The sequence below is a fragment of the Carassius auratus genome, chromosome 49 (genome assembly GCF_003368295.1).
Source record: "Carassius auratus strain Wakin chromosome 49, ASM336829v1, whole genome shotgun sequence".
NCBI classification, from domain to species: Eukaryota; Metazoa; Chordata; class Actinopteri; order Cypriniformes; family Cyprinidae; genus Carassius; species Carassius auratus.
In genome coordinates, this window is record NC_039291.1 from 1,946,543 (window position 1) to 1,969,514 (window position 22,972).

General features: G+C 35.5%; 1 protein-coding gene across 1 annotated transcript in view; it reads right to left on the reverse strand.

The window, feature by feature from the left end:
• Nucleotides 1-22,972, reverse strand: part of LOC113066023 (contactin-associated protein-like 2) — a 314,922-nt gene that overhangs the window by 189,283 nt on the left and 102,667 nt on the right. Inside the window, exon 2 of the mRNA XM_026237587.1 lies at nucleotides 197-307. Within this exon, the coding sequence (XP_026093372.1) occupies nucleotides 197-307 (111 nt within the window). The remainder of the gene's footprint in view (nucleotides 1-196; nucleotides 308-22,972) is intronic.

Consider the following 22,972-nt stretch of genomic DNA (forward strand, 5'->3'; position numbering starts at 1 on the left):
GTGTATGGATGTTTATTGGAATTACACAAACAACATCAAGTCTGAGCACCTGTGAAATTGAAGTTTGTAATATACTGTTCACACAAAAAAAACCACATCCGAAGAAAGTTCACAACTTTAGAGGTAATGTGACTTCATTCTGCAAGTCACATTGGTGAGCGTGAATATGTGTTTGGGCAAGTATTATTAAATTTACCTCCTCTTTTGTTTAGCTTGGCGTATCCAGGTGCATAGCCACTGGTGAACACAGAGGAGCTGGTGAAGGCATTGTGGGGGAGTGGTGTGACCAGAGCTTCATCACATTTTTCTATAGAAGAAAAAGAGAAAAGACATAACAATCACTTGGAAATAAAAACAATATAAAGCAATGAAGCAATTTCAAATCTATCCGTTTAAGGAGAGTAAGATGTGGGAAGAAATTAGAGGAGATAGTGTTTACTGAGCGGAGATGCCCATCACGGCAGACCTTTTCTGACTGCAGGCTCCATTAACAGCAGCATATTTAAGAGTCAAAGCTTTTGGAGGATGGATGCTGTGCTCCCGCTGGTCATTACTCAGGTCTGAGGGCTTCATGGTTACAAGGCTAAAATGCCAAGGCAAGAAATCTTTTCCGGAAGATATGAAGAAAATTTTCAATGAACTGAATTTAGTTATTACTTTCGAGATGTGTGGACGTTTGTGTGTATTTCTGTATACATAGTTCATATATACAGTATACGCACATATCTTATGTAATCAAAACTTTTATTTTGGATGTATTTAATCACGATTTTATATATATATATATATATAATGTAACAAATATAATGCATATAAAATAAATAAATCTGTAACATTTTACAATAAGGTTCCATTTTTTTACTCTATTTAATGCGTTAACTAACATTAACAATGAGCAGTACATTTGTTACAGTATACTTAAATTTATCTAATTGAACCTTATTGTAAAGTCATTATTTTATTTAAAATGTAATAAGAGAACAAATCTACAATAGGCTATATATATACATGCACATAAAAACAAGTTGCATATGGTATTTGGTACATGTTTAGCAATTTATCAACCGATCGATCAATATTTTAATAAAAAAAACAAAAACAAAAAAAAGCAATCAACCAAGACAGTTCTTCAAATTTTATCTTGTAGCACATAAGCGACTGAAAATCATAATGAGGTAATGAGTGACAGTTCACATATGGCAATGCAAAGTTTAACTGTATGCAAATGAGCAGTGAAACAATTCAAGAAGTTACTGCAAGTTCCAAATCGCACACAAAAGTCTGATTTTATGCTATTGTTCTGTCTCAGACAACTGGAGACAACAGGGTATGCCAAACTGGACAGATATCTCAATGATGAATGGCAAAAAAATGATACGGCATATGCAAAGACAGCTTCCAGACACTAACTGTCCAAGAAGAGCCCCAGCAGACGTGACCAATGGCTGCATTTTGGTACATTTAATATGAACACATTCAATATATTTATTTTCAGCCATTCACTCAATCATTAACCCTGAATGGAGGGAGGACATGTTCACATGTGAGCAGGGAAGAGACTTATAATGTCTGATTCTAATCAGCATCTGCCATGTTCAAACAATATTTAGTGGGCTGTCTCCAAATCCCCAGTCAAATCAGTCTTTTGACCAGGAGTATTCAACAGAAATGCATCTCACACAGATGGCTGTCCAAACAGAGATCTATGTCTTCTATGTTTCTCATTCTCACCAGACAATTCCCATTACCCAGAAGACATGTGGAAACAGTACACTCTGTCATGTGTTTCTTATCAACCTGTTGGTGGATACCAGAGGTACCCAATTACAGTTGACAGTACAGTGTTGAAATGGCATAATTACTGTCATCTACATGGCTTTATGGTGACAGATAGAAAACAAACAATTAATAATTTAAGAAAATAAAGCATTATAGTTTCTCTTGAGAACTAAGTGCTAAAACATGTAAACTTGGTTCAGGGAGTGAAGATGAACATCCAATCATCTATGTCAGTTGAGTTTAAGACATGAAAATGGAGATAGTAGTACTTTAAACAATGCATTCTTTCCAAGCAGCTTCAGAGTAATAAGGAAAATGACCATCAATAATACAAACCTCATCAAAGATAAGGCAAATTGAAATTCTGCTGTAAAGACATTATATGTACGATATATTTTAGCTCAAGTCAGTTCAGTTTGGATCCGGTTCCATTCAATGACTGCAAAGTTCAACAATAATGATCACTAACATTTAAAAGTTTGAAGTAAATAAATAAATAAATATCTTCTGCGGCAATCCAGGCAGTTTTTTGAGCCCGTAAGTCACGACTTCAAACCACGACTCATGACTTTGTAGCATTCCAGGCAAGTCATGTCAAACTTCCTGAACGCAATAAATTTTAGCTAGATTATTAATTGTATTGCAACGTTATACTAACATCTATTTTTCAATGTGAATAAACACTGCATCTGTAGGCAATATTATTATTATTATTACATCGATCTAGTACGATTTCACGGGTTTGACTGCCATTCCAATGCACTTTCATGGGTAGAAGGTTGGAAAAACATGGGTTACGGGTTGCCTGGAACACGGCATTACTGACCATTGTGAACGGTTCCTGGAAACTCAAATAGGGCTATAATAACATATTATACTTAAGGTCTGGGTTGTTTTCCCTTAATACAGTTCAGAAAGAGAAAAATAAAGTGAAGTTAGAAAAGCCTGAACTCAAGAGATGTGTAGCTTAGTGGTTAAAGTCTTGACTAGCAACCAAAGGTTGTAGGTTCAGAACCCTGCCAAGAGCTATCATCATTATGTCCATGAGCAAAGCTATTAACCTCAGGACATCAGGGGGATTGACCGTCTAATAAATGTACTGGATGTTTGGATAAAAGTGTCAGCTAAATGACGAGGTGGGCAATGCAAAGCAAAATATGCCAAGGCTCTAAGATGTGGTCTGTACTAGCCGATAACACAGTTTAAAATGAACTGATCAAGTCTTTAATTTACTGAAAGTGAAAAGTCAGAGAAGGACTCGCTGATGTGTCATTGTAGCTACACTTTCAGGGTAAATCATTGAGGAATAAGTCAAAGAGCTGAAGATTTTCCAAAGCAATTTCGATCATTTATGAGTATGCCTTTTTGAGTGTCTCTATCCATTACTTGTCGAGCGTCGCTGCTGTCACAGCACTATAATTCTCTTTGTAGAAGCTTGTGTTGGAAATTGATGTGCCGTTATTAGTTTTGAAACTATGATGGTCATTATTTTGACACAGAAAGTGTAAAGGACTGTTTGACTTTTTTGTAATCACCACAAAGGAGCATCCAGGATTGGCTTAGATGAAGGAAAACAGGCTTTCATTCTCTGTGGTATCTGGGGAGCTGAAACAGCAGAAATCAGATGGATCGTATATCAGGATCATGGCAAAGACACATTACTGAGAGGCCTGCAAATCGGTGTTCAATCCTAAAACAAATTTCACCGTATTCCAGAGAGGAAGACGAAAGAGAAGCATGTCACAAAATAGATTTATTGTCCATGTGACATTTTTCTCCGTGCGAATACCTCTGCCCTGAGCAAATAGCACAACTGTCTCTGACGCTCAACCACAGAATGACAAAAATCATGAGATATCAATTCTATCATTCTATCTAACTGAACAAGGATTTTAAGTTGATTTTAAGTCTATACTATGTGTGTTATCTTTGTTTATTAGATGTTGTACCGGCCAGTGTGTAGGAGTGTTCAAGATATGCTATTTTAAACCATTTTCCTTATCCATCATTCTTTAACAAAACTCTACATATTGTACATGAATATTAAGAACAGACCTTACGCGGAAAACACTGCCGGTTGTTATTGGTGGGTTATGAGGCTGATTCACCTTGCCTGAGGAAGGCACATCACTTTAATAGCCAGCATGGTCATTATCTCATGGTTCTCTCATTCACACCGCTCTTCCGTCCTGCCAAGACTGTCTATTTCCCAAAGCAGTTAGAGCCTGTTTTATGTCAAATTTGTTTTCTCACAGTATGTGTGCTGCGATAACAGTGAAAGGCACCTGTGCAATGTTCTAGTGATTAGATAAAATCCAGAAAATGCAGTAATATACAGGGATCTTCACACATCTCCCTAATCAATTTACAAGCTGAAAAGATTCTACATGAACATCTAAAGACTAGCTCACATCAGCACATCATTAATTCAGCCCAAACTTTTGTCTTTATTTGTTGTTGAATGCCCTTAAAAGTGTCATATGACGTTGCTAAAAATAAGATTATTTATGTATTTTGTTAAGGGTCAAAAAACACATTATTTTCCACATAATATACATTATTGTTTCTCTTCTATGCCCTGCCTTTCTAAAACGTGGTTCTTACAAAGCTCATCATTCTGAAAAGTGAGGTGTGCTATGATCGGCCAGGTATCCAGTACGTTGTGATTGGCCGTTAACATAAACCCATGTCTGCATTTTTGATGAGAGAAACAACACTCAACAAGCGCTACTCTACACTGCTCAAAACTCACGTTTGAATCATCAGTGGCAATTTCTTTAAATATGAAAACATACTTACAAACTATGAGTCAAAAGTGCCAGACTTTACTTGCAAAGTTGGAATTACCCTACTGTATGAAAACAGATGTTGGCATTGTAAGCTACTCTCCAAGAAAACTGTCCTTGTCCTCTGTAAAATACGCTGTACACATTTGAATATTCCAACGTTGTGATGTAGACATGTGGGGGCATGTTAGCATTAGCCGTTTTAGGAGGGTGTGGTTGACTCCTAACGTTGATAAAGAATATCTCTTTGGATTCGAAACTTTAGTTTTTGCAACTTTACAGATCTTCTTTATGCACCAAGAGCTTGTAAAACTCCAAAAAGAACGGGAAAATTTAAATCGCATCATATGACCACTTTAAAGAAGTCATCTAAAAACAAGAAACACATATACTTAAACTGATCAGCCACAAAATTAAAGCCACCATGTAGTTCTGACTTGTGCTGCCAAAACAGCTCTGATGAACATGAAGCAAGGACTCCACAATACTTTTGATTATGTCCTTTGGTATCTACTTTCAACACATGAAATTCAAGAACTGACTGGTCATTTGCTGCCTAATATATCCTACCCCTTGATAGGTGTCACTGTATACTGTATAACCAATGTTATTCATTTATATTTTTATTATTTGTGAGGAGAACATGATAGAAGTCACTTCTTGCCAAATAATTCCAATGTACTTTTTAATCTTTTCAATGTCTCTGGAGTGTGAACTCATGTAGTGCTTTGACTCATTGTCTGCGCTCTATGTGCTCTGCCCTGTGATGTTCTTCCATTGGTTCCCCTTTTTGTGAGGCCAGTGAATCTTCTGAGGAATATCTTTTGTACAAAACAACCATTGAGAAGTTATAATTTAATTTACTAAGTTTTAGTACAAGATACAGTATATTGTATATGTTTAATGTTTTTATTCTTCCAAATGCATTAAAGTGTTCAGTTCTCTCTATAAAGTTCTGTATCTGCTCACAGTATGAAGGCAAACAATCAAACAATTGGTGTCTCCAGGACTGTTAGACAGATTCAACATCAGCAACGCAAAAAAAAAAAGAAAGAAAAAAAAAGATATACATCTATATATATGTGTGTATGTGTGTGTGTATATGGACACCTGCACCTCCTTTGTCTTCTATCTTAATGTGCACCTTGCTTGATGATCAAATCTTGTACCGCTGGCTATTAGCTGTCAACTGGGTGTTTCCTGAAAGCTGAAGGGGGCATTTTAATCATAGTCAGGTCTCGACTGACTGCTCTGCTCAAGTAAAACTGAGTGATCAGTCTCTATGCAAGATCAAATTCATTTTCCCCACTCCATTCAGTGAGCATCTGACGACTGATTTGCCACAGCCTCCAGGTACATTTGATCATGGATGTGTGCGTGTTATCTCAGTATCTCAGGTGAAAATGATGGATACACTCTTGGAGAATTAAAAATATTTTGAAAAATGTTGCTGTCAAGAGAAGTCACACGGTGCGGTAGAATCAGCTTAATTAGAAAAAATTACAACAATTTTACCTAGTTAAGGCTCCTTTTCGGTTCAACAATAGATTATCACCTTATCAATTCAGAATTTATATCACTATAATAATGGAAGGTTACATTCCACTTGAGGATTTATAGCAGAGAAATATGATAATATGAAAAGAGCATGACAAGATGAAAAGATGAAAACTTCTTAAACCTTATTGTGGAAGATTCAAAGACATTTCACAGTGGAATATAAATCACATTTGGCATTCAAAATCTAATTTGGATTTGGGAATAAAAAGAAAGAATACATTTTATGGTGTAAAAGGAATTAAGAAATATTTACGATTTCAAGGAGGGACACACCAACTACTAAGAAATTTGGATTCAGATAATATAATTTGTAATGAAAAACATACTGTATGTAGAAATATATGAGGAAGAAAAGAAAATATATAGAAATAAAAAGAAAATATAATGACTATATTATTTTGAAATATTATGGAAACAAGGGATATCAAATAATAATAATAAAAATAATAAACAATATTTTATATAACTCATTATGATTTTAAATTCTGTAATGTTTTGTTTTAACAAATTAAAAATATGCATAAAAATATTTTTTTATTAAATCTATTCATCTACAAATTAATGTATAATTTACTGTATAAAATATATATAATTTTAAGATTTTCTAAAGATTACAGTATACTTTACATAAGTTATTTTTGTTTTTGCGATCATTAAATGATGACAAAGTTCATCTAAATGTGTAAATAGAGTAAATGAGCATGTGCAATTAAATAGGCAATATCGATACTGATTAAATAAAGGGCCAGGTTTATTAAACAGGGCAAATTAGAGTGAGAGCGCAATTCCAAAAAAGCACTAATGGGAGTGAAAAGTTCTGCTGGTGATTTGCTGTCAATGCAGCAAATTAAAGAGCACAGACGCAGCCAGATCATTTCCATAATGACCAAAAACAATCTACCAAGAGCAGCACAAATTAGCGCCTGCTTTAAGACATGCTTTTGTTGAGTGTTAAATAATGATGTAAATACCAGTAATGATGCAAACTTTAGTAAATCACATTGCGTGATTCATTTTAATCCTCTCCTCCCATAAATTTTGCATCTGAAAGGGAAACTCATACAAATGCATATTCAATAAGGTCATCTGCAAAGATAACTGTGTCCATGCATAACAGAACTGCCAGAATCTGGCTCAAAATCTCTAAAATTGCTTATTTAGATTTTTTTGCATTGAACAAGCTTCCATTGTGCCTTCACAATTGATCTTTTTTTCTCCCAAAGTGATAGAGAAAAATATTGTATCTGTCAAGCAGATCCATTTTTTTTTTTTGCGTCAGACAGTTCAATTTCAGTGGGTTTAATAAACGAATTTGGCTGCACCCTTGTGTTTAATATCTCATTTGAATAACCATGCTATATTTCGCAAATCAGAATCTCTCAGAGCTTAAATCTTCCAATGAATATTAAATTGTGTCCTATTTTGTTCATCCCCAATTCTTCTTTCCCCATCTAGCAAACATGCAGCGTTTCCACGCAGTTTGGCATGAGATCCCATGTGTGAAATTGTTCTGTGGTCACTGTGAAAACATTCTGAGGAGATGGAATTAAAAGCATCAGAGAGGCAGCGGAAGGGTGGAGGAGGAGTGATGCAGACCTATGTCTGTTTCTCGCTAAAGGGATGCATGCCGTTCACTATTACTGTCTCTATTCAATCAAGAGATACAGAGAGGGAGAGACTGGCTTATCATCAAATGACAGCTACACATGCAAGCCACAACCATAGTCACAGTTTTCCGGCAGCCGTACTAGAGATGACAAGCATGCCAGATGATCTCATTGGTCGTCTTGATGCTGTGGGCAATGATGATGCTTCCACTAAACTCTGGGTGACGAATCTCTGTCCTTTACCATCAGTGGATAAAATAACTAAATAAATAGAGGAACAGAAGCAGGCATGCAGACTGACACTCTCTTGGTCTCTCTCTCTTTACTTCAAGCTCTCTATTACTCACACACACACACACACGCACACACACACACACACACACACACACACACACACACACACACACACACACGCACACACACACACACACACACACACACACAAACAGACAGACGCACAATGCTGACAATAATGTGAAGCCATGAGCCATATCTGTAATGTGTGTGAAGCTGTAAGAGGAGATACTGGTGAAATAAAGTAACTGACTGTAAGGCAAGGATTTAGAAAACACTTATATCAATATCAATTGCTGGGATTTACTTTTTCATTTATAAAATTTTATGTATAAATTATATATATATATATATATATATATATATATATATATATATATATATATATATATATATATATATATATATATTAGTTACATAGTTATATCTAGTATATTACGTACACAATATTTTTTATATTAACAATGTAATCTATGTTAATATATATATATATATATATATATATATATATATATATATATATATATATAGGCAGAATTGGCAAAAAATATAGAGTATTATTTAAAAGAAGTCATGCACAGAACTACTATCCAAAACATCATCAGATGAACAATAGACTCAGAGTCAGAGATAATTTTGCCCTCTGGAAAATTTAAGGTTCAACAAAAGCAATAAACAGGTGGTTGGACAATAATATTGGCACCTCCGAACACAGCTGCACCACATCACCACAGTAATTAAGGCCAAACTCTATTTTCCAGCAAACCTCTTAATTCTGACCTAGGCTTGAGATGGTATATTATAGGATGGCGTTCCCAAGGAGCAGGGCTCACTCGGGTTAATGGGAGCGCTAAAAGGTTGCACCTTTGTTCGAGTGTCAACCAGCGGACTTTAATTAAAGCAACAACATGAAACAAACACCGGCATGAATGTTCACCAGCCACGTGCACATTCACACACCTAATGTTTCATTAGGGCAGGAGCACAACGCCACTGGCTGGGGTGTTGCTAATGCGTTTGCAGTGTATTGGCTCTTTCTTACTCATTCTGAAGGCTATTAGCAATGGATTTATTGAGCCGGAGCCCCATTTTCCTGTTCAAAATTCCCATCTTCAGAATTTCATGAAATTAATGCTGTGTACATAATAGCCCTAATTACATTTCAAGGAAAGAGAAAATGTGAAATATGATGTGTAGCCGACTAATAATAAAACCAAATTCTAATTAAAATCTTTGCTTGAGTATCAGGCGACAAAGAAACAATGAATTTCACTACAAAATTAATGTTTCCCCAACATTACTCAAAGCGTCCTCTCAGATATGAATTTCTGTATCCTACATCAAATGCTCATGCTGTAATTTCACATGATCAAGAGAATAACAGAATAACTTAAGTTTGATCCCATTCATTCATCATATATCCACCTTTCCATGTCATGAGTATAATCATTTTATTGTTGAAAATTGTATCTGTTAAATAAATAAATTGCAATAGCAAACTGTGTTGTTAATTTAAAAAATTAATAATAAGTGTGTTATAATATATTAAAATAAAGTAAATTTCTCTCATGTAATTTACCACATCTGCTGCAAGAGATTTTTTCTTATGTTAATAAAAACTAAAACAAGCCAAACCAATCTTGAAGTGAATCAAATGAACCTGAAATCATATTAGAAATTAATTGAATCTTGAAATCTGTATTGATCCCTAGTGCTAATACAGATGCTCTGTATCACCATCTAGGACAGGGATTAGCTTCCTAACATATATATATATATATATATATATATATATATATATATATATATATATATATATATATATATATATATATATATATATATATATATATATATATATATATATATATATATTTATATATATGTTATATGTGAAAAAAATGTAATGTCAAAATTAACTTGCTGTGGCCTAGCAGCTTCCGGTATTAGTTATTAGTTTTTTGTTCCTTTTTGATTGTTCTTCTTTTTTTTCTTTTTTTTTTCACAGAAAAGCTCAAATCCCAAAAGGAATAATGGGATAAAAATTAGGTACACATATGAAAATAATTAAATCCCCATTGTTTTCCAGGTTGTTCAGTCTAGGGTCTTTGAGCTGTGTGTTTTTAATAAGGGAAGAATTTTATGTAATGAGGACTACTGGAGTTACAAGAAACTACATGATCTATACAAACATGAAAAATAATAATGGTTGCGTTCAGATCTAAAGTTTATAACTTTGACCTTCAAAACTGCTAATAAAGGACAGCACAAACTGAATGAACTGCTCAGTTAGACATTATACTTTACCATAGACAACACACACACAGGATATAACAGTCGTTTTGAACCACTTTAGATTCAACGATTAATGCATTGTAATTCAGTGCATATATTTTACATATGTGTCTTTACACAACAGTTTTCATGTAAACTGGGTTGGTGTCTGTATATAAGTGTCTGTCAGAGGAGATTGACAGTGAGGCAGCTCTCCTGGAAATCTGAACTCTCCAGAGGTTTCCACTGGAGTCATCCCATTAACTCTCTGATCTGATTGGCTGGCCTTTTCATCTCCCTCAGCAGCTGTCCAGTGATCGATCAACTGATCAGCAATGCAGATCAACAATGCAGCAGTCTGTCCACCAAGACTGGACAACATCCTGCTCACAGCAGACAAGAGTCTTGCATAAAAAACCTCAGGGCTTATGATTAATTTTTATTTCAGGGCTTATAAAATAGCGTCCATATGCTCCACTGTAAAAATTATTTCATATTAATAACATCTTGGATTACAGCCATTCACAATTTCTACCATTTTTACTTGAGTTTTCAGAACTCATTTATAATAAAAAAGGTTTAAAGGAAAATTTAAAAAGCAATATAATTAACTTCAATCTCGAAAAATGTTATTTAATAGTTTGAGGAAAATTTCAAAAGCGATATAATTAACTTAAATCTCAAACATTGTTATTTAATAGTTTGAGTCAGAACTCAAAGAACTCAAGAAAATGCTTGAAAATGACTTCAAATATACTTTAATTCATACTAAAGAACTTACATTAAAACATATTTATATTAATATTTAACTTGTCACAATCATTTATAATTGTTTATATATATATATAATACTTGATTTTAAAGTTTTTGAAAGAAAATGCTTTTTTTAATTTGTATAAAATGCAAGTCTCAATTTAACTCAATATAGTTATATTTTGGATTATCTGCTCTTGTTTTTAATTATACCAGTATTACATGTATTATTGCACTTTGTTGTTGCAAAGAAAGTGTTTTTTTCCAAGGCAGACATCATTCCACATTACATTCCTACCATCTGTTGATCACAATGGTCTCATATGCAATGCTAAAAACACTTTTGTCACTGTGGATAGTATCATCTGCTAAATGTTGTGGAATTAAATTGTCTAAAGCAGAATATCTGCAAATGTTAAACCCACACACACACACACACTCATTTGACACTGTTTGATTTGAACTGTGAGGTTTTAGAATGACACATTAAATAGATGCTGGCAGTTTCAAATCATCCACAAGCCGCATGGAGCTGATAAACTCAGAGGTTTTTACTCATTTATTTGTCGTTTATGCCTCTTAAAGAAGGAGCTTGATCAAACTCTCTAAATAAAATTTGCCCGGTTCACAAAACTCTGACTCAAATTGTTTTAACCTTTAGAGAGAGTGAACTATCTGGATACTTAAGAAAAATGTTAAAAATGCATGAATGTCTTTGCACTATATAGAAAATTATTTAATCAATTATCTGATTATATAGCAGATTTTGAATCCATAAAATCCCCTTGGCACCATTTAATTCGAGTTAAGTTAACCTAGAAAAACAAGCTCTTGTGTTTGCAGATGACACATATTAGTTTGATGTTATGTTATTCGATACAATGACATTTAGTTTCCACATGATTTAGTTTCCAGATACCTTTTGAGGTCTATGAAGAGTAAAATGTACTTCAGAAAAAAAATAATAAAAGTTTAATTTTAAAAAGCCATTTCATAGACATCAAAGACTCGAAGGCAACAAGAATTCTTCAAATGGCTAAATTTGCACAATTCACTTCACCAAACTTGAATGGAGTTCAAAAGAGTTCCCATTTTCCCCTGCAAATCACATTTCAAGTGGCCTGGTGGAATGTAAGTCAAAGAATAAGAAGGAGATTGACATGTTAATGATTTGGAGAAAAGCTACACAGAAGTTGTCAAGACTGTAATAACTGTTAAACATTACACTGGTCTTGTAGGTCAAACGTTAAATGTCATTTATCTTGACTCAGCCGAATGAGTAAACCCTTATGAAACAAAAATATATTGCAGTATATTGGTATATCATGTAATATATTAGGCGTATATTCTTATATATATTTACTTTTTCCAATATATTACAATATATTGAAAGCGGCAATCATTTGTATATTTTGCAATATATTATATAATATATGTATCATCAATATATTATCAAATGTATTCAAATATATAATATATTAGAAAATAAAAAGGGAAAATAATATATTACAATATATCACAATATATTTAAGGAAATATATTGGTAAATATATTTTCCTTTCGTAAGGGAATAAACCTGTGATTAAAAAAATCTACAGTATCTGCTTCAAGTGGCCCAATGTGCACTGTCTGTGATTGAGATTAAATACACTTGACTAAAAATGCATGAAATAGCATTTTAGTGACAAAAGAGCAGTGGTAGTAGCCTATGATTCACTCAAAACAACAACAAGTGTGTAAATGGCATCCATGATAGCTGTGTGAACGGGATCATATTGAAAACATTTTGTCTTCTGTATGCAAAACTTTTTAAAAAGTGTTGTGTAAACGTACCCTTATAATGAATTAGAATCAGCTATAGAAGTATAACACTGATCCATCACACATTCAAGTGTAAGCCCAAGCATTTATATGGAAACCCACTTCAGACACCCACACGCACAGACCCCCGTGCTGGCATACAGATCATGACTATTAGTCCCTAGACATTCATAATTACATAATCATCAACTTGGCTGTCAATGACTACTGTGGCCTGACATGACAGCATTTTAAGCCTATAAAAATGTAGCTTCTGTTCTAGCAGATGTGGTGCATTCATTAAAAAGGGAGAGGTCAGCTCAGTCAGAGGCACATACTTCACAAGTTCATTCCTCTGGACACGGACAAATGCTCACCAGTGGCCTTTCTGTAACTCACAAAACGGTCATGAATGAAATAAGTGGCCATTTGGTTCACTTAAAAAAAAAGAAAGAAAAGATTTGGTCAACAGGCTTGATGGAAAACATTAAAGAAAAAAAGAGAGAAACAACGCCTACTTATCAATTAAAATATCAGTTTATCTGTCCAGCTCTGAAGTCTAAGATGACTCAATGTGGGAAGATGGATTCGTATATACGTACTGTAGGCTGAAGTGGGGGCGAAAATAATGTGCAAACATCATACAGAAAAAAAGAAAAGAAAAGAAAAGAAAATAGAGGAATCCATGGGATATACATCAGAGGAGATCTAAATACAGAAGAGATGGTGAAAGTGGTGAAGAACCTAAAAAGCCCTTTAGGGCTCTCATTTTCTATTAGAATACTGAAATGAATCTTTCTGTACCAATCAATATATGTCATTAGAATGTAGATTAGAAGCTGTAGAATCCATTCATTGCATATTATTGTATTATTGTAGATACTAATGGTGAAGAACCACCAGATATGATAATGGTTTCTTTATTAGCCTAAATTCAATGTTGCAAGCCAATGGTGACATCAAATTAGAAACCCATGTTAGAAACTATTTATGATGCGTGGTGTGGTTACATTATATCGGATGAGTCGTTCCATGAGAATCCTTTACAGTGAAGATCATCACACTATGAAATATATCCGTTGTTAGGTTGTTGTGATCAGTTAATCATTTAATGCACCTGGTCATTAGCAGTCAATTAGGCTTAAATGGACTAATGTGAGAAAATAGATTGAATATAATTATGTTCAAATGTAGAGTGACACATCACCATCAGATTGCTGGATTTTAGCAGAAAATCAAACCAAATAAATCAGTGACAGTGGCCAATTACTGCACAAACATGGGATTCAGAGACCGACCCTAAATGAATCATTAATCATCAAATAAGTTACGAATCGTACTGACAGCTAGGCGTAGACACCAACTACGGCAAAAGAAAAGACCCATTCTAAGGTAATGTCTGCAGAAAACAGAGCTCATGCAGTATTTATTTGTATTTGTTTATAAATTTCTCCACACTATTATCTATAGCACAAAAGCTGCAGGATAACAGTGTAATGTGTTGTTTGCCCACAACTGCACTATTTAAAACACCCTAAATGGTTTCCTTTGCCAAGGCTAGATTGATAGACTGTCTTGCCTTCTTAAGCTTCAGGCTATTTCGCCAAACAAACACTAGCTTGAAAGATAATTATTTCTCCCAGTTCTGCATTGTTTCTCTTGTAAAATTTGAGGAAAGCGAGTATTTGTTTTCCCCATTGTTTTTGCAGCGCGTCACGAGTTATTTAACATAACTGAATAATGAAAGCACTTTCCACAGATGGTGAAAGAAAGATTGGGCTATCTTCTACAAAACACAGGGTCCTGCTCGGTGGTTTTTCCATTTGGATCAATATTGAGGGCTTCCGGGAAACTTGCATTTCTGCCACTATTAAACATCGCCAAGAATGGGCCAGATAAATGCACAATAAAGCGCAAACCACAGGGGTAAAATGTTTATATCGAACAGCAGCAAGTCTGAAATATTCTCTAAAGTTGTGCTCATTTCAGCTTGTACTCCCTTGCTATCAACGTGATATTTGTCGTGGAATTGTATGTTTGGAAAAGCTGTTACCTTGAGATCTTTACAGCCCATTCTCTGCATTTACAAAGAACCCACACATGTTTTCTGAAACGTTTTGGTATTGCCTGGCCAAATTTGAAACAATTGTATGCAAATTCTCCTCAAAAATCTCTGCTGGAGTGACACATTCCCGCTTTCTGATGAAGGAGAGCTATTATGGCAGAAATCTTGAGTGTATTTTCAGGAATCTCCAGACAGCAGGCATGCATGAGGTTAATCAAAAGAGTAATAGATCAGGCCCGCATGTTTTAATTGTCTTACCAGGCTCGCCGCACCATCATCTCGCACAGTCTGGAAGCTAGCTATTATTGAGTTTTGGTTTCCCACATAAAAAAAAAAAAGAAATCATCTAATGGTACATTGAAAGAGTCGTTAATTGTGACTCAAGTAAGCGGCTAATTAAGTGTTCTGAATGTTTGAAAAGCTGGCAGCTGACACTTTAATAACTGTTTATTTACATCACTTTTGCACATTGCATCTGGTGATTAACTATTGAATCTGAAAAGTACAGGCTTTAATGAGAAGCATGCAGTCATTATATTTAATGCAAACTCTCAGCTACTGAAGCTTGTGGCAAAATGCTAATTATTTCTCTATAAGCGAAAAGCCACAGGCACATTAAAACTCTTATAACTGCTTGTTTGTTTAACAACAAAATGATTCTTGGTAGAAAGAACAGATCATCATATTCTGTGGGAAAAGTTGGTTTGATTTAAAGTGTAGGCAAAAAATACACCATGCATTAATGCAGAGGCTTAACAGCAAGTAAGTTGCAGCTGCACGACTAAGGAAAGTACACTTTTTGTATGAGTGAGCATGTGGCAAGCTACTTAAACGTATTTGTTCACTCTGCATTCTCTGATTATACTCAGAATTGGCGAGTTATCGTGAGACCTGTGCCAGCCACGTGAGGTTCTAAGCAATACTGGGTACCTAATGAACAAATGTTTGAAACTATAGCATAATCAGATATCTAAATTAATACATGTGTGATCAGTTTGTAATTAGAAATACAGGCAAAATTTAATGATCACCTAAAATTGGAGCCAGTTTAAACACAGAGCTAAAATCAAATTGAAAAAAAAAGGTCCAATCCCAATTCTATTTTATATCCCATCCCCTTGGAACAGAGTGTCAAGGGGTAGGGCTGAAAATATTGCCCCTAAGAAATAGGACGCCATTACTACACCATTACACGTCATCATACATTGTTGCTAGCTCCTTCGTCGAAGAAATTGTGCCGATGTTTATAACAAACTCAGACGTGCTGTAAAAGATACCTACTACCGGACTAGTATTTATGTTGCCAAATCAGCGTATATCAGTAGAAAAATGTTTGTGCAGTCAATAACATTAGCAAAAAAAAAATTTGCAGACGTTTCTTCGGAGAACATAACCGTACATATGGACACCCCTACCCCATTACATGAATGTGCGAAACAAAGGGGAATGGGAAAGTGAATGGGTAAGGAGTAGAATTGGGATTGGGCCTAAATCCTGATAAGTGAAATGAACTTTGCAGAAGCGCAAGTAAAAAAAAAAAAAACCCTACATGCATTATAGCATCATTCACACTGTTGGATTCTGTCATTGGGCTGATGGGTTGATCTTACAAACAGGACCTATTAAGGTCAAGGTAGAAGTTATAAGTGTTAAAGTACAAATCTGAGAAATTAAGCAAACCCCACACCCTCTTTCTCTTCCTTAATCCTAATAGCTCATGAAACCTGAGAAATTACAGCTAAAAAGTTAATTATTTTATTTAGCAAGGATGCATTAAATTTATCAAAAGTGACAGTAAACATATTAATAATGTTACAAAGCTTTCTATTTCAAATAAATGCTGTTTTTTTTTTACTTTCTGTTGATCAAACAATCCTAAAAGAAATTGTATGCAACTGTTTTCAGCACTGATAATAATTATATATGTTTCAAGCAGCAAATCAGCATATTAGAATGATTTCTGAAGGATCATGTGACACTGAAGACTGGATTAATGACTGCTGCAAGTTAAGCTTTGCCATCACAGGAATAAATTACATTTGAAAATTGTAAAATATTTCACAATATTACGGTTTTGCTGTATTTTTTAATCATATTAATGATTGATGAGCAGAAGAGACTTCTTTTAAAAAAAATTAACAACTCTTACCAATCTAGTCTGATAACTAATATTGTTAAGATATACAGTATTGAACAAATAAATTAAAGAATGAAATAAAAAAAAATAAAGAAAAATTACAATGCATGAAGAAGATCCGTCATAAAGTTCTTCTAAATGAATCCAGACAATGTAAAAACAATAATAGGTCTATGAAAGCATCCTCTTTGAATGTAGTTTTATGCATATATGCATATTTGTAGGCTTATGCATTTTGTATGTACAGTACACAAAGAGAGAAGAACTTCCTTGCATTTGAATCTGAACACAATCAGTAGATATTTCTGCCTGGATAAATCACTCCCAGCACAAGGCCTGCATCAGCCAGCTGTCGCAGAACCATCCATGAGAGCTGATGATATATCAGTGCCAGAAGACAAATTTTTTGCCGCTGGATATTGTAGATCACCCAGCACGAAGAGCTCCGGCTGTCACTTTGCATGTGTGCCGATGCCAACGTCGAAGTCAGGCGGCATTTCTGCTGGTCTCACAGTCTCAAGAAAACAGATGTTGTATGTTGGTCTCAAAGCTACGCCAAGAGGAATGGCCCAAATCTTTGCCACATTAAAGCAGCTGTTTTACTGCCTCATCTAGATGCCGTCTGCATAAAACACTCCTTTACTGTTGCAGGTTCCTACAGTATGTGATTTTTTTTACTGTATTAAACCAAAATCTTAGTTTCATTAGCTGCTAAATTAAATATTGATAGGCCAATATGAGAATACAAGAGAACTGCATAAATCAATGAATGTTTTAGCTTCATGTAACCCTGTAGTCTTGATTACACAAAGACTGTTGATATTGGGATTAACACTCCAGTTCAAATAAGCACTAAATCCACTCCTGCGATTGTCATGGAATTCGGGTTGGAATCACTATACGGTGTTAAGCACAACCTCTGCCATGTGAGTTATTTTCGGTGAGAAAGGGCACCATGAAAATGAGTTCAAAATGGGTTCTATGAGAATATACACCATTTTTAGGATTTTTAGTTCCAATCCCAGAAGTTCCTGACCACACTGGTTCATCTGCCTGGTTGTGTGAAGCCTTGTGTTTTTTTCACATCATCTCAAATTTCTCTAATCACCCAGTGTGCCCTAGGCCTGACAGCAGTGTGTCAATTGTTTTCTCACAGCTGCATGGAGTCTAGAAAGCATCTCTCTCTCTCTCTTTTATTCTGGCAGCCGAAAGGGAGATAAAAAAAAAAGTGAAACCAGACAACTGAGGCTGTCAAAGAGAAAAGACAGATGAGGAAGCTACATCCAGGATTCTTTAGCTCGAACACAGCTTTGGAAAAAAATGATAATAAATAAATAAAGAGTCAAAGTTGAAAAGGCATCATCTTTTTCAATTTCAGAGTTTGATGAATGAAGAAAGAATGAAGTTTGTTACACCTGAGTGACAGGTCATGAAAGAACGTCTCAGTTACGTATGGTAACCCTCGTTCCCTGAAGGAGGGAACGGAGACGCCACATCACCCTGGGTCGCCCAGCACGCAGCTCTACAAATATCGGTCAGCGAGGCACCACGAGCCAGCGCCCAGGAGGATGCAACACTTCTAGTTGAGTGAGCTCGCAAACCTGAACGGGCAGGGCACACCCTGAGCCTGATAAGCCAGGGCTATGGCATTCACAATCCAGTGGGCCATCTCTGCTTAGAGGCGGCACTCCCCTTCTGTCGGTCTCTGTAACAGACAAAGAGCTGGTCTGAGGTCCTGAAGCTTTGTGTCCAGTCTACGTAGCACCTCAATGATCGGGCGGGACAGGGCAAAGCCATGGCTGGGTCTGTCTTCCCCAGGGGCAGTGCTTGCAGGTTCACCACTTGGTCTTTGAAGGGTGTAGTGGGAACCTTAGGCACGTAGCCAGCCGGGGGCTCAGAATTACCTGGGAGTCAGCCGGCCCAAACTCTAGGCACGAATCGTCGACCGAAAATGCATGCAGGTCCCCTACCCTCTTGATGGAGGCCAGTGCAAGCAGGAGCAGAGTTTTCAATGAAAGAAACGTGAGCTCAGCTGAATGCAAAGGCTCGAATGGGCCCTGCTGTAGTGATTTAAGCACTAGAGTCAGGTCCCAAGAGGGTATAGAAGGGGGCTAGGAAGGATTTAATGGTTGTTCCACTGGATCGGAGGTGCTGCTGAAATGCCGTCTCACCAACACAGGAAGCTTCCCAGAGCGTGCTGAACTCGCAGTTCACCATAGACACAGTTGAGGTAAGCAGGACGATACTGTTGCTGGGCTTCGAAGCGAAAAGCTGGTATGCATTGCACCTGCTGCCTTTTTATACTCACGTTGTGATCAGCGGCAGCTGGATGCAATAATTGCATGCCAATGTGCATTGGCTCGTTTAGTTTACACTCAAAGTAGATTGGTCTATTGAAGTGATATCCCATTTTGTGTCGGTCACCGACGTGGCGTCGAGAGTGACCGACTGAAAGGGAACAGGAAGTGTCTGAGAAAACTGCTGTAGAAGAACTTTGCACTTGAACCTGATCATAGAGATCTCACACATCATCTAGAGCAGGCAACAGCAATGTAAAAAAGTAATCTTAATTTGCTATTGAAATTGTCCTTGTACAATTACTGAAACACTTCAATATTAATATAGCTATCTAAATTGTGAGCTAAAAATGAACTATACTCTTACAGCATTTTTTTAATAGGTTACTGTTAATTTCTACATATTTTGAAATGCATTTAAAACTTCAAGTTGTATAAACTAGCATCGGACAATGTATTATGAATGAACATGAATGAACAAGGAACTATATTAAATTACCAAACACATTTTATTTTGTCTCTCAAACTCACCATGACTGCAGGTAAAATATAAATATTTTGGTAATATTTTATTACCAATTTATACACAAAAACACATCAAGTAGTACATCTAAGTTTAACAGTAGCCTATGCTGGCTCAACAGACCACAATTGTGCACAGCTATATTTGACTGAAAGTGAACACGGCATTAATGTTTCTATTGTTCCACTATAATGCACAATGTCAGGCTTTCCCCATATCAAACAAATGCATACACATAAATGTTGAAAAGCATCCAGACAGCTCTGTGTCTGCTAGAGGGCATGTGGAGTTGAAAGCACATATAACGAAAGTGTTGCTTAGCCAGACTCAGACTGACTTGTATATATAAGTTATGTGAGTATTATAAATTGTAAATATACACAATACATTTGCTGTGTATGTAATATAACGTCACAGCCAACATGTGAGCTCTTTAAATGGAGGCCACAATATGACTGTAGTTTTAAATTAGTGGGCAGAAGGCATTAGAAATTGAAATGCATAAATGATATAAAGAGAAGGAGTGAGCAAGAGGTCAACTCGGTCAGGATGAGACATGACCTCTGTCAGGAAGGAGGTAGGTCACCCTCACTCTGACGTTTTTTCTTTCATGACTAACAGCTGTCTTCAGAGGACAAGGGAAGAGATTTCTGCCTTTCTTGTTCACACAAAGTGTGTATTAGCCATCTTAAAAGTGGCTTATTGCCAGCACTAGAGCTATTAAACACACATTTCTCTAAAAAAACAACAACATGAAAACATGAAGAGGTAATTCATTATACGCTTAAAAGCACTTAAAACATCGGGATAATTGAACCACATTTAAAAATGTATATGATGTAATATAATGTCCAGTATATCTATATTAAACACATAAACATGTTCTAGTGTCATTCAACCTGTGTGGACTAAAATTTAAAAAATGGTTCAGAAAAATGAGAAGTAGTCCTGAGAAAATATCTATCATCATTTTATTGTCATTTGGTTTGATAATTTGCGTATAATTATATGATGTGCACATTATAAGCCTGACATGAGTTTTCAGAAGTATCCAAATAATTTCTGGGGAAATACATATTCATACTATGCATTTTAGTAAATTTTAATTTTACTGAACTTATCATTGTAATATATATATATATATATATATATATATATATATATATATATATATATATATATATATATATATATATTATTTTTAGTAGTACATTTGCCTATGATGTTTTTTCTACTCTATGAATTGAGGAAATTTGGACAGTTGAAATCAAACTGAGAGATATTTAACTGATGAAACAGAATCTAATGATAAACTGTACAATGAACTACATGAAAAGGTTACACAGGCTATCCAATGCAATGAAAATAGAAATTTAACTTCCCCACAGCAAAATAATAATACTAAAAAATAAAAAATCCTTCTGTCACACAAAATAGAGGTGCTGATATAATTATATGTTCCCAGAAACAAATTAATTGAATTCCCTCCATTCATAATGTATACGCTTATCTCCTGGCATTTTAGAAGAATAGCACTCATCAGTCTATTTGAAACAGTACTGACCCTCATTTAATTATTGTGTCACTTTAATATACTTTGGTCACCTGCGTAAATGTAATAATGGAGCTGAAGTGTCAGAACCTATTTATCAATCCACAAAGTATTTCATACAATAGTGATAATTGACAAAACTACAAGAGATGGACACATGAAAACCAATATTATTCTTGCTAAAGAGAATAAACAAACGCAATGTACCAATTTAATAGCTGTAACGATATGAAACTCCACATACATCGGGAAGAAGGAGGCGGGAACCGGCGCACAATCAAAAACATTTTAATAATCAAAAATAAACACAAAACAGCGCGTCAGCCCCTCACGGCGACTGACGCGCACAAATAAAAAGCAAACATAAAATAATATCCCAGGCCTGGTCCTCTCTCGTCCTTCACGGTCGTCGCTCCAGTTTTATATCCTTCCATCTCCTACGTGGGACTCGATACTGGCGGTGGGGCGCAGGTGTAGTTCATCTTCAATCACTACACCTGGCCTCACTCCTCGTTCCCACGCCTCTCGGCCCCGCCCCACTCACCACAATAGCATTGTTTGTGCACATTCTCAGCATTTATATTTTAGTAATTTCATCGACAGGCAATGCAGATAAAAAGACTAGGTATAAAAGATGGGGAATGAGAATACAATGCAGGATGGGCTCAAACCAATATCTCTCATATGAGCACCAAAGCTCAATGTGGCTGCAACACATGCTATGCCATGGATCTCACATTGTTTTGTTTTTTTATTTTTTTAATTGAAATATTTCAATTGACCTTGCGCATCTAGAAAGTATACTCTAATAATCATGTTTGGATTTAAGCGGCCCCACTGATTCGGGTTGGCCGTCAAAACCAATGGATAATACATGAAGGACATTATGATTTTTAGCCAAAGTCACCCCAGTCATGGAAATGAAATGATTTTTAATCTGAGGATAAACCAGCATACTAATTGCTCACTACTCTGAGTGCCAAGCTATATATCACAGACTTCCTTATTGTAACCACAGGGATAAGATAGAGCTTAGCTTTTCTCTGCTGATAGTGACAAGAATGTGTCAGCAAGGGGAATGTGATTTATAGATTGTGGATTGGGTTAAAGCTTCCGGTGAAGAAGTGCTGTGTAAGATTTACTAAAAGACAATTTCTAGACTTTCAGCTGTACTTTTAAGCTGAAAGACAATTTATAGACTTTCAACTGTACTTTTAAGCTAAAAGACAATTTGTAGACTTTCAGCTGTACTTTTAAGCTAAATTAAAGTATTTCCCACATGTTGAAGGACAACACAAAGACTGGGATTTTACCTCCACAACCCATGTACTTCTATGTTCAGTAGACTTAGTTTTAAAGAGATCGGTTTCAAACAATTAAAATTTGGTCATCATTTACTGACCCTCATGTCGTTCCAAACCTGTATGGCTTATTTTTTTCTGTGGGATATTAAATAAGATGTTAGACCTAAAATACTGAACCAAAGATTTTCCTGTTCCAAAAAAAAAAAAAAAAAAAAAAAAAATTGCCATTAAATCAGAGGGT